Genomic DNA, 13,144 nt, shown 5'->3' on the forward strand with positions numbered 1-13,144 from the left:
GAATGAAACAGCTGCTACCCCTTAGCTTTGCCCCTCCTTTTCCTTGTGTTTTCATTCCCTCATGCACTACCTGCTTCACTGGCAGTGCTCGGGGCGGGCGCGGCGGCTGCTCCCCGGGCCGTGAGGGGAGTCAGCGCTGCGGCCCGCTGCCGGCTGGGTCCCCTTCTGACACAAGCCGCCGGCGCACCCCAGGGCCGGGCTCAGGCCGCTCGTCCTCGCCTCAGGGCGGGCACGCGCGGGAGGCGTTTCCCGCCCGCAGCGCTCTGCGGCGGGGCTGAGGACGATAGTCCTCCCCTCAGGGCGGGCGGGAGCTGGAGGCACTTCCCAGCCCGCAGCGCTCCGGGGCCACCGCCATGTCCCAGCCCTTCGCCTGGGGCCGCCCCTCTGTGGGTGGGGGTGTGTGTGTCGGGGGCTGACCGCTGCCGCTAGCAGAGCGCGGCCGCGGCCATGGGGCGGCTGTGGGGGCTGCTGGTGCTGCTGTGCGGGGCGGCGGCGGCCCCGACTGCCCCCGCGGTGGCGCCGCTGTTGTGTAACGTGAGCCTGGACAGCCCCCCCGAAGAGCGCTGGCTGCCGGTGCTGCGGCGCTTCGATGCCGCCTTCCTGCGCGCCGCTGTCACACGGGTCATCGAGTGAGTGCGGGGCCCCGCGGCCCCCGGCGGGGCATGGGGAGGGTGAAGCGGCCGCGGGTGCCGTGGAGGGAGCGGGGAGGGGGACAGCGACACTTGTCACCCCCTGCCAGCCCTGCTGCCCAAGCGGAGAGGCCGAAGCGGTGCTGCACGGCGCCGGAACTCCGCGTGTCAGGGGTTTGGGAATCTTAACCCGGTGCTAGCGTGTCACCTGCCATTTGAGAACCTGTCAGAGGACGCATGGGGAGATCCCTGCTAGGAACAAAACACCTCACCAGTAGGACGCCTGTGCGGGATGTTAGGCCAGTGTTGTGCTGGGTTCTCTGTGCTCTGGCATTGGGGTTGGACTTGATGATCTCCAGAGGTCCCTTCCAACCCCTACCATTCTATAATCAACAAACATGTGGACATGGCACTTTGGGATGTGGTTTAATGGCCATGGTGGTGTTGGGTCAGTGGTTGGACTCAATAATCTTAGAGGTGTTTTCCAACCAAAACAATTCTGATTCTGTGCCCATGCTCACTGCAGAGGGGTTGGACAGGATGACCTTGGAGGGGCCCTTCCAACCCAATGCATTCAGTAATTCTGTTGTATGATTTCAGAGGTCTCTTCCAGCCCTTACCATTCTGTCACTCTATAAACTGCAATCTTGGTTGTAGTTTCTCAGCTGATGCCCTGTGTGTGTTTTGCAGTGAAAGTGTACCAAAATGGGTCCACGAGGTCATTCGGCCCATAGCAGCAGAGCTGGAGCTCTTTATACCACAGCCCTTCGCAGGGGAAATCCTGGGAATCTGCAGAGCCCTGGGAATAAGTCTTGGAGATGGAGTCCTGCTCAACTTCGCCTATGAGTCGACTGCGTAAGTGGCTGAGACTTGCAGCATCAGGTAGAGGTTTGTTCTAGCTCTGTGTGGGAGGATGCACAAAAAGGCAGGTGAAGACACGTGGCAGGTAATTGGCACTTCTTATTCTCATTCCCTTTTCATGTCTTCAGCTGGCAGGTTTCATTCTCCTCAGAGAATGTTTGTATCCTGGATAGAAAGAGAAACACAGAGCAGTATTTTTAGAATCATAGAATCATTAAGGTTGGAAAAGACCTCTAAGGTCATCAAGTCCAGCCATCAACCCAGTAGCACCATGGCCATCAAACCATGTCCCTAAGTACCATGCCTACATGGTTTATTTGTTAATAAAGGTAACATGTAGCTGTAATGGGGGTTTTTTTATGTATATCTGTATAAATACATGAAAGCATGAAAAAAAAATCTGCTAATGAGGAAGGGCCAAAGTATTTGCATTAATTTATCTTCAAACTCCTAACACCAAAGCAAAGAAACTTTGAAATCTTTGCTGATTTAATAGATTTGATTAAAAAGCCTGCTTTAATGAAACTAAAAAGAGTTTCAACATGCTTCTTCTTGTGGGTAAGATGTGAAATGGCTGACACCTCAGCTGCTGTTTTCAGTTTGAAAGGATTTTGTTTGACCTTTTTATCTTAAGTTGTGATTAGAAATAAAAGCCAGGTCTAAAGTGAAATAATCTCTAATAGTCAAAATGAAATCCAGAAAGTTTCAGACTGATCTTTGTGAGGTTTTTTTTGTAAGCTGTCAAGCATCTTATTTAGCAAGTTTCATACTGATACTCTGTGGACTTCTTTAGCTGTCAGCATTTTGTCTTGTTTAGAAAAGAGCTAACATGAATCAATGAAATTTTCCCTAAGTGGAAGCGCTGCTTCCTCCCTGGACTGTAATCTGCCCTGAAGCAAATAACAGTTTGGCTTTTGATTTTCTGAGCCAGGCTGAACTGTTTAGTTGAATGTGTATAACACTCTGTGGGATGGGACTTCTCCTTATGGATTTCATGCCTATGTCATGTTGAGCTAATTCAACTGCCGTAAGTTTTCCTTAAACCCTTCTGTTTCTTTCTGAAGGTTCTGTACCAGCATTGTTGCTCAGGATGCCAAAGGAAACATTTACCACGGTCGGAACCTGGATTATGACTTTGTGGATATCTTGAGCAAGATTACAATTGATGTGAGGTTCCTCAAAAATGGGCAGGTATGATCTGTGGTGAGCATGGCTGCGGGAGGTATTCCATGAAGGAAAGGGCTATGTAGGCAATGGGGTTTAATGTAGGCATGTGGTTTCCATCCCAAGTTTGCTGGATTAGAGCATCATAATCACCCTCAAGGAATGCAGGATGAATATTAGTTACTTTTGCTTTCTGGACTTCTAGTTTGTGGTGATATTTTCAGTAGTGCTAAAATACTTTGTGTTTCCTGGTTCCAGGTAGCATACCAAGGCACCACCTTTCTTGGTTATGTAGGCTTATGGACTGGCCAAAGTCCACAGAAGTTCACAATCTCTGGTGATGAACGAGGTAAAATCAGTCTCCCACACTTGCTGTTGTTGTTCTGTTTTAGCTGGTTACTGCATGCTCTGGCTCTTCCTAGAATCACTGAATGGGTTTGGTTGCAAAGGACCTGAAAGATCATCCATTTCCAGTCCTCCTGCCATGGGCAGGGACACCTCCCACCAGCCCAGGTTGCTCAAGGCCTTATCCAAGCTGGCCTTGAACACCTCCAGAGAGGGGGCATCCACAACCTCCCTGGGCAACCTGTTTCAGTGTCTGCCCACCCTCACTGTACAGAATTTCTTCCTAATCTCCAGTCTCAAAGCCATTGCCCCTTGTCCTAGCACTACCTTGTAAAAATTCCCTCCCCAGCTTTCTTGTAGCCCCTTTCAGGTACTGCCCCCTTCTCTCCTGTTCTCCAGGAGGAAAAAACCAGAATTAAGATTGTCAGGAAGGAGCTGCAATGGAGTGACTTGTTTAGCCTTGGGTAGTGGAAGCAGACATACTGCCAGGTTTGGCTGCTGCAGAAGAGAGACATTTGTCAGCACAGCGTCATCTGGACACAGTGGTCTCCAGAGGTCACTTCCAGCCCCTATCATTCTGTGATCTCAGAGTGTCAAAGGTGACAATTGAAGTGGTCTGTTTAAGAGACAGTTGGAGATGGTGGAGGCAGAGGAAAAACTATGCAGTCTGTAGGGCAAAGAAAGAGCTGCTTTACTACTTCTGTCCCCTTCTGCTTTTTGTATTTCTCTGTCCTTATAAGGCAGCTAGAAAGAGGATGTGAAGAGAAGCCTGAGATCTAGGGAAAGGCAGCAGGGCTTCAGAGATTGCATGAAGGTACTGGAAAAAAGCTGAGGAGAGAGCTGGTAGTGGAGGAAAGTTGAGAGATGTCACTGCTGAGAACTGGTAAATTTGAAGGGCTTGTGATAGGAAGGCAGAGGAAGGGTCACTGCCTTTTCCATCAGCACTTGAGTTTCACAAGCATTGTTAGGTGTGTCCAGTTCAGGGCTTGGGTTTGCCTCTGCCATCCCTTCCTCTTTTTGTTTTTCAACAAGCAGATACTTTGTGCTTTTCTTAGTTGTTTGTCAGAGTTTATTGCACCACTCTTCTGTAACACAGTAGAGGGAATGATTGCAGAGCTAGAGGGGGAACACTGAGCAGAAAAGAAGGCAGGAGGGTAGATGTCACAGCATGTGTAACAGCCATATGTAGTAAATTCTGGTTTGTTTTCCAGGCATGTGAGGTAACTGCTGGTTTGTTTTCCAGCTGCTGGTAGATGGTGGGAGAATGCAGTAGCTGCTTTCCTGAACCGAAATTACCCTGTCAGCTGGCTTGTCAGAGATGTAAGTGCACTCTGCTTCTCTCTTCATCTCATTTCTGCCAACTCCTCATATGTTTGATGTTCCAACTGTGAACTTCACAGAAAATTCAAGCAATTGATAAATGCATTTCATAAGAGGAGAAAGGTGTTGCCCCCAAAATTGTCAGGGAGAGAGAAGAAATTCAAGTTCTTCAGGGGGATGATCTCTGATCACTGCCAAAAGTCCTTGAGGAGCTGCGCCAAGATTTCCTTCCTAGGGAGTATTTTAGCTGGCTGTGATTTGTAACTTAAACTGGGGTAGGTGCACTCTTAAATGGTTAGCACCTGGCCCAGTGGCTGTTCTGCACTGCATCTGCCATGTTGCCACGTTAAAATGCAGAGCTCACTGCTGAGTGGAAGGAGTTAGAGTGGGATGTTGTGTGGCACATTTCATGAATACTGTCTGAGGACACTGCTAAGAGAAGCCAGGTCTGCTGCTTCTCCAACCTTTGAATCACAGTAAAAAAACAATGACAGGGTTTGTAGGTATACTCCCAGCAGAGCTGGAATGGCTCCTGGAGATTTTCTTGTTGACATTTTTGGAGTTTGAGAGTTTGAGTTTCAGGTTGAGACTATTGGCTGCAGAGCTGCTGTCAGAAATATTTCTTCCTTTCCCTTTCTTTCTAAACAGTTTTGGTCAATGCTTGGTTATCTGTATTTGTGTTTCCTGCACAGCACTCATTTTTAAAACTGTACTTCAACAGGTTGTGGCTCTCTACCTGAAAATAGCAGCTTCTTTGCTGTGGTGATGGTTAGTTTATGCTAAGGTAGTCACTTGGTTATGGCAGGAGAAGCCAGGCTTGATTGTTCACCATTGTTACCTAAATCCTCTTAAACTTTTGGCAAGACAAAGACGTGGAGTGGGGTTTTCCCCCCGGCCAACCCTTTCATCTACTTTATTCTGTTGTTGACACTGAAAGGCTCTGAGGGTTGAATTTGCAGGGTATGGCCATGCCTCTGTCTCTTGAAGGCAGATTTTTTTCCACTTTGAACCATTTCTACGTCTGTTGAGTGTTTGGATATTTCCTAATTAATGAGTTCAGTTTCATATTCCTGGGCTAGGCAGTTTGGGAAACTTTTCAGAGCAGTATTTTCAAGTAGCACTTTGCATCAGTTGCCCTTTTCACAAAAGCTAGATTTTTTCTTACATTCTTTTTTTTTTAAGCTGACCCAGTGCTCATTGCTGTGCTTGACCGTGCTCTGTGATCTTTGTTTCTCTGTGATCTCCTTTTTTTTGCACTAGACCCTGAGCAGAGCAGAGGACTTTCAGTCAGCTGTTCTCAGACTAGCTGGCATTCCCATCATTGCTGAAGTTTACTATATTGTAGGAGGTGTGTCACCCAAAGAAGGCATGGTCATCACCAGGAACAGAAGAGGACCAGCAGATCTCTGGCCCCTTGATCCTTTAGGTGGAGCGTAAGTAGAAAAAAACGGGTTTCTTTTGGTTTTTAATGTTCCCTCCTGAGTGATAGGCAGGGTTAGTGACCCACATTTCTTGAGAGGCCCAGGGCATCTCTTACTGATGCTTACAGCTGGATGGGGAAAGCTTGAAACCCCCTGAAACGAACCCAAATCCCTTCTCTTTGAGATGGAATCCCACCACCTTGTCAGGGTGGGGAAATCCCGAGGGTGGAGGGTGGGGGCCACCCAACCATTCTATGAATCCACTGATTTGCTTTGATGTTTGTGTGCTGTGTTCCAGATGGTTTCGTGTGGAGACAAACTACGACCATTGGACCACTCCTCCTCCTTTTGACGATCGAAGGTAAGCTTAGTCTGGAGCTGTGGGATGAGAGAACATCTATGCTGAAAAGCTTCAAGACTTGGGTGTTTTCTGCTCTGAGCAGCTCTTAGCTTAGCAGGCAGGCACATTGGTGCTGCCACTAAAGAGAACAGGTCAGGAGTGATACTGACTTACGGCAGAGAAAAGTCTGCCTGGTAGTGAGTGGTGTAAGAGATCAGAAACGTCAATGCTTAAGCAGGTACCAAAAATTCATTGATAAAGCCAAGTTTAGTAAAAGTGAAAGCGTTTACATTCACAGTGAAGCAATATTTGATGGTAATAGGAAGATGCCTGCAGACATCACACAGGCTTTGGGCTGTGTAGAGTGCAAGAAGCTGCTGGTAGATTCCCTGTTGCTCTGCACTCAAAGGTGTAGTAGTAGAGTACCTTCAGCAATGTGAGCCTAGAGTCAGTCACACAGAACTCTGGATTATTTGGGGCCAAAGCAAGCATTTCAGTGTAAAAATGTCACATTGGTGCTCTTTGGAACAGTGAGGTTTAATGCTCTCTGCATTTTCCTGCAGAACTCCAGCCATCAAAGCTCTCAATGCCACTGGGCAGCAGAACATCAATTTTGAAACACTGTTTAAGGTAACTTCTTTTACATTCTGTGTTGTGACTTGTGACTTCAAGGGTCTTTCCAAAGCAGAAATGCAGCTGTGTTTTTCTCATGGTGAAAGAGAGGTGCTGCACACCCAGCTCTGGAGAGTTTAAGGCTGCTGAGGTGGTCTGATAAAACGTTTCTGAGCTCCTTTGCTACAGGCATTTCGTAGCAGTCTGCCAATCCGAGCGGAAAGTGTGAGAGGTGACTCCCAGAGATTCATGGAATGGGTTGGGTTGGAAAGGACCTTCAAGATAAGCCAGTTCCAGCCCTCTGCCATGGGCAGGGACACCTCCCACCAGCCCAGCTTGCTCGTCCAACCTGGCCTTGAACACCTCCAGGGAGGGGACATCCACAGCCTCCCTGGGCAACCTGTGCCAGTGTCTCCCCACCCTCACTATGAAGACTGTCTTCCTAATTTCCAGTCTCAATCTCCCTCCTTCAGCTCCAAGCCATTGACCCTCATCACCACCATCTTTGTGCAGTTCCATATTTCAAGCACACTTACAAATACTACAGCAGATAGTGTTAGGCTTGAGTGAATTTCCAGGTAGAGGACTTAAATATTGCCTTTTAAAGCAGGCTTTTAAAAGACACTTTTGTAAAATGGTCAGATGTTGACTGTAAAACCCTCAACCAACCCAACCCAGCAAGAGAAATCCTGCATTTTGCATTACTCCTTTTCCTACCATCCTGCTGCTCTTTCTAAACAGCCTTTAAATTCCCTCTTTGGTGACCAAAATAACAATTCTTCAAACTTTCTGTGCAGGTGCTGTCAGTGAAGCCAGTCTTAAACAAGTAAGTACTGGATTCAGAGCTGTTAACCAGTGCCTCCCACTGTGCTTCAGGCCACTTAAATCCATCACAGCCTTCCTTAGGATCTTCCTGTGCATCTCTGAGTGCCTTATGGTTTCCCAGCTGAGGTTTCTGCTTGTGCATGTGGGACTTTTCTCACTTCTGCAGCATTCTTCCTCCTGGCTCTGCCACTCTAGCCATGAAGTGGCTTTGTTAGGCCCAGGCTGCTCAGGGGAAGCTCCTTTGCAGTAGTGAAACAAGTGACTGCTTGGAGGAGCAGCTGGAACTTTCTTGCTGAGTCATTTGTGCCTTTGACTTTGGGACGTTTGGGGTTGTCTTAGTACTGCAGATGGCTTTCCCTGGAATTTCTGAGGTAGCTCTGCTTGATGTGTGAAAAAGGAAAAGACAGTAAATGGGGACATGGCTTTTAGGTGCCACTTCCTGGATTTCTGAGAGAGATTGATTTCACTGTGCCATTCTTGTTCTGCATTGTTCCACAAGCTGCACCTCTGCAGGCTATCCTGGGTTGGTTTAGCAGAGGCCAACCCCCACTTCACTGCAACCTCCTTTCAAGGAGTTGTAGAGGGCAATGAGGTCTCCCCTCAGCCTCCTCCAGACTTAACCCCAGATCCCTGAGCTGCTTCTCACCAGCCCTGTTCCCCAGACCCCTCACCGTCTTGGTTGCCCTTCTCTGGACACTCTCCAGCCCTTCAATGTCTTTTTTGGAATGAGAGGCCCAAAACTGACCCAAATAGTCAAGGTGCAGCCTCACCAGTGCCCGTCAGGGGTAAATGGGTATAGAAATGCAGCTCCTTTGCTGTGCTGTGCCAGCAACCTTCACTGCTATCAGACTGTTCCTGGCTTTTGGTTACCTTTCTGTAGCTCTGAGCGGTTGTTTCCACTAAAATGTGTTCTGCTGCTTTGCTAGTTGATAAATTCACTCCCTGCTTTGGGAAGTCTCCCACTCACTGCTCCCCCTTTGCCTCCCAGTAACACAGTGTACACCACAGTCATGAGTGCTGCACACCCAGACCAGTACCAGACGTGGATCAGGACTCAGAAGTGAGGCTGTAAGTAGCATGCTGCTGTCCTTGCTTGTACTTAAGTACCTGAAGAGTCCTTGAGGGACAAAGCCCTGCAGTGGCACTTAAGTGACCTGGTCTGAATTCCTGTTCTGGCCTTGCTTTGTTTATTGACACTGGGTAAATACCTTCCCTTGTAGCTTTAGAGGTTGAGTTAAGGATTGACTTTCATTGCAGCACCCTTGGGGATTTTCTTAGGAAAAGTGCTGAACTCTCTCAAGCAGTTCCTTGAGGCCCTTCTTGAACTGAGGGGCCCAGAACTGGACACAAGATTCCAGCTGTGGCCTCACCAGGGCAGAGCAGAGGGGCAGGAGCACTTGTCTGGACCTACTTACCAGCCCCCTTCCAATCCACCCCAGGATGCCCTTAGCCTTCTTGCCCACAAGGACATATTGCTGGCTCATGGGTATCCTTCTGTTCACCAGGACCCTTTTCCCTATGCTGCTCTCCAACAGGTCAGTCCCCAGCCTCTACTGGTCCATGGGGTTGTTCCTTGCCAGATGCAAGACTCCAGCCTTGTCCTTCATGCATTTCATTCCATTTCTCCCTACCCAACTCTGCAGCCTGTCCAGGTGTGGCTGAATGGCAGCACAGCCTGCAGCTGTAGCTGTGGTTTTTGCCAGTCCCCACTACTACACTCTCAATGTCTCCAGGTGGTGACTGATGACAGGAAGCCAGAGGGAACTGAATCCCCAGGAGGAGGGGTTTAGGCCCTTGGCATCCAGAAGGGTCAAGTTTAATTTGGGATAGCTGCTCACAGATGACAATATCAGCATCCTTTGAGGGTTTTGTCCTGTGAACTTGCAAAGAAATCTTGGCCTTAACAAGGTGCCTCGTGGTTGCTTCAGGGTGTCAGAGGAAGAGTTAAGTTCTTTCTGTTCCAAGAAACTCAGGAGCACAAGAAGCTTCATTCCAGGTTGAAGAGGTTTTTAAACTCTTACTAGCATTGCATTTGTAGCAGTTAAATCAGACACTTGATTTTAGCCAGAGTAATTCTTGTCTTGGAGAGATTCTGAAGAGTTTGTTTGTTTCTTAGCTCTGTTACAAACTGTTTTTTTATTCATTTAGTTCTTTTTTTATTTCAACAGACAAAAGGAGGGAAAAGCTGAAGCTTCCCAACACTGGCACATGTTTTTTAAGTCACTCTCACAAGGAGCAGTTGGTTTGGCTTATTAATTATGTGAACTGTTGAGGAAATAATGGCTTGCTGATTCTTTGGAATGTTGCAGACGATGCTGTTAATTAACTGCAGTGGAAGCTGGATTGATTTCATTGTAATGAAATTGCTGGTTTAGCAGATGCTGATGGCTAAAAATGGCTTTTATTATTTTTATTAGTTGTACTAATTGGGCAACTTGGATGTATTTATGTACTGACTAATAAACTGACATCTCTTGTGTGTGGCCTGTAGGTCTGGTTCTAATGAAATAAAAATATGCAACTCATGGCTTGCTGGGTGAAGAGCTGTGGTGTTACTCCTGATGGCATCCTGCTTTTCTCTGCATTGTGAGGGGCAGATGCAGCAGTTAGCTGCATGCACAGCTGGGTTTATTCATCAGGAGCTGGTGTAAAAGGTGATGGAGTCTTCATCTCTGTAGACAGTCAAAACCTGCCTGGATGTGTTTCTGTGTGACCTTCTCTAGGTGACCCTGCTCTGGCAAGGGGGTTGGATAATCTCCAGGGGTTCCTTCCAACCTCTGCCATGCTGTGATTCCTGCTTGCTGCGATGGAGAGACAGGACGAGGCCTGATGCAAGCCCAGTGTCGATTTATTGTACAAAGCTTTTTCTTTATATAGGTTAACATAATATCAGAAGGCAGCTTGTAATTGGTCGTTAGTATGTCCATACTACAGTTGTAAATTCATGATTGGCTACAGAGAGAAAGTATCACATGAACACATATATTTTTCAGAAGGCTTAAGCATACGTCAGGCAAGAGATAAAGGGATTCCATAATTCTGTCCTAAGTTTTGCTTTGTTCTTGTTATCAGGTCCCTGCATAACTCCCTTAGGTCACAGTAGCCTCTAGGGAGCCGACCTGCCTGTGTTTTCCTTCTAGCTGCACTCTGTTCCCAGGGTTTGCCACCCATCAGGGTTAAATCATCTCCTTCTATCAGTAAGACAGTGTCTGGGGTTCTGGTCCCTAAATCAATTCCTTTACCTGCTAACACCAGTGAGAACGTTAAGGGAGGGAAGGTATGATCAGTGTTAGGTCAGAGATAGGTGCAATGTCACCTGCACTATTTGCACACCAGTTCTGCACATGGTTCCTGAGAGCCTTCTGCACTGTGGGGCCTTTGTCTCCTGGTGCTGAGTCTGGCTGACCTACTTACCTGCATCCTCCACTTCTGCCTGGATAAAGGCACTGCAGGCTTTGCCTTGACCCAGTTTATACCATTATGTCAGCAGTCTTATGCCAGAACGATGCATTTGAAACCCAGAGTTCCTGGAGGAAGATGTGAATAAGAGTGGCCATGAGATGTCAGTTCAGAATGATGTTGTTTTAAATCCCAGAGCAGGCATCAGCTCCTGATCCCAGCAGGTTTTCCTTATGTAACAGCCACCCACAAGCAAAGACAGAAGGCTCTGTACAGGTATACCTGTGCGGAGTCTTCTTGACCTCAGCAGTGTTAGGCTGATTATCTGCTGGCAGGGAGGTGTCCAGCTCCCTCTAATCAGGTGGATTTGGCTTCATGTGTACAAACAGAGCTGGAGTAGAGAAATATTTGGTACTTAAGAACATTCAGGAACTACTTGTCTGCTCCTGGTGTGTTTGTGGTCAGAATTTGCTCAGAGCAGAGCAGGTCTGGGAAATGCAGGGGGCTTTGAGATTTAAACAAAAGAAACTAGGTGTGGAAAAGTATTTTAGTTTGCTTTTTATTTTAAATTACTGTCTTCAAGCCTTGCATTTCATCCATTTGTAAATGTTCAGACATCCTGCTCACCAACAAAATCACAGAATCATAGAATGATTTTGGTTGGAAGGGATCTTCAGAGCTCATCCAGTCCAACCCCCCTGCAGTCAGCAGGGACACCTCCACTAGAGCAAGTTGCTCAGTGTCCTGTTGAGCCTGACCTTGAATGTCTCCAGGGATGGGGCCTCAACTGCCTCCCCGAGCAACCTGTTGCAGTGTTGCAGCACCCTGGTGCAGAACTTGTTCCTAACATCCAATCTAAATCTCCTCTGATGTCAAACCATTGTCCCTCCTCCTCTCCCTGCAGGCCTTTGGAAACAGAGGTGGTAAATGACAGCTGTTACAAACTAGCTGATGTAACCCATGCAATGTGTTCAGCTGCTCTAGTATAAGAAGGATTTCATCTATGAAATGTGATAGAATTGATAACAAATGCAGACAGGATTGTTAATATTGTCAATAAAAATAGCCTAACGATGGAAATGTTTGGTGGTGGTTTCTGGAAGGTTTGGGCTCTGGATGGGATGTTTGTTTCTTAAAAAGGAGGCTTGTTTGTGTTACTTGAGGCTGAATTGTTTGTTGATTGTCCTGTTGGAGATTTCACATCTGCCTTGTGCCTGCTTTTTAGAGGCCAGGAAGTAAAACACCTGCTCTGCCTTCTCAGGCCTGGTCAGATTCATCACGTAGAATTGTGAACTAATTAAACAGAACTAAGTTAAATGCATTACCCTTGCTTCCTAAAGCCTTTTGCTTCTGCAGTACAGATTCTTCAGCTACAAAACCCAGAAAGTTTTTCAGTCCAGGACAGGGAATGAGTGAAGCTTGAAATTCTTTTTCCCTCCAGAAGTTTATCAAAAGGCAACTAGAAAGTGTGTAGGATCTGAATGGTGAGATGAGAGAGGCCAAGGTACTGTATGTCTCAGTTGTAATCCTCTTCAGTAATCCTAATCCATTTCAGAGCTGTAGCCTTTCTTAAGCATCACATGAGAGAGATTCTTAAGGCTGCTCAAAACAAGTGTGCAGTAAATAAGTCGCAGGGGCTGCACTGGGTGCAGAGCAGCACACACCTCTGTCACTGCAGCTGCTGGAAGGCATGGAGCTTCCTGCTGCCTGCCCCAGGGAGGGTCTGAGGAGTTCCTGAATTTGTAATCCAAGAAATCACTTCAAGTACTGAACAGAAACAATTTTCAAAGGGGAGAGCTGCTGCTGTGTTGCTAACTCCATCAGTCAGAAACTGGCACCCCAGGTAAGTGCATTTTCCTTTTGATTTCTCTGTTCTGTGTTCAGCAGCAGTTATTCAGCACCCACAGTTAGAGGTGAAACATCCTTTTTATTTGTCAAGCTGTAAAAAGCTGCAGCTGGGGGGTTTCCATGTGAAATTTTCCTTTTTGGCACTGCAGGAAGTGTGCAGGTGCAGAGGTCAGTTCAGATAAACCAAGCTTCACCATCTCCTTTCCAGCCACAAGACGTGCCCAGCCTGCTGGACACGTGGGGCATTCATGGGTATTTAGTCCAGGAGGGCAAGGCAGGATCATCACTTTCCCTAGCACTAGCTGGGATTTTTATTCCTGGCAGAAGTATTTGGTTTTAGTTTTAATTAATCTGTAGCTCTTAAAACTGTTGCTGTTTTT

At 47.2% G+C, this 13,144-nt stretch overlaps 1 protein-coding gene across 1 annotated transcript; it reads left to right on the plus strand.

Moving 5' to 3' along the window:
- The first annotated feature begins 447 nt into the window (after positions 1-447).
- On the plus strand, positions 448-9,910 carry NAAA (N-acylethanolamine acid amidase). Its single transcript, XM_054392315.1, has 11 exons — positions 448-629; positions 1,320-1,484; positions 2,555-2,681; positions 2,913-3,003; positions 4,243-4,319; positions 5,580-5,752; positions 6,039-6,101; positions 6,644-6,710; positions 7,490-7,518; positions 8,506-8,585; positions 9,686-9,910. The coding sequence occupies exons 1-10, from the start codon at positions 448-450 to the stop codon at positions 8,579-8,581; spliced, it is 1,050 nt and encodes a 349-aa protein (XP_054248290.1). The 3' UTR covers positions 8,582-8,585; positions 9,686-9,910.
- The last annotated feature ends 3,234 nt before the right edge of the window (positions 9,911-13,144 follow it).

Source organism: Indicator indicator, chromosome 25 (genome assembly GCF_027791375.1).
Source record: "Indicator indicator isolate 239-I01 chromosome 25, UM_Iind_1.1, whole genome shotgun sequence".
NCBI classification, from domain to species: domain Eukaryota; kingdom Metazoa; phylum Chordata; class Aves; order Piciformes; family Indicatoridae; genus Indicator; species Indicator indicator.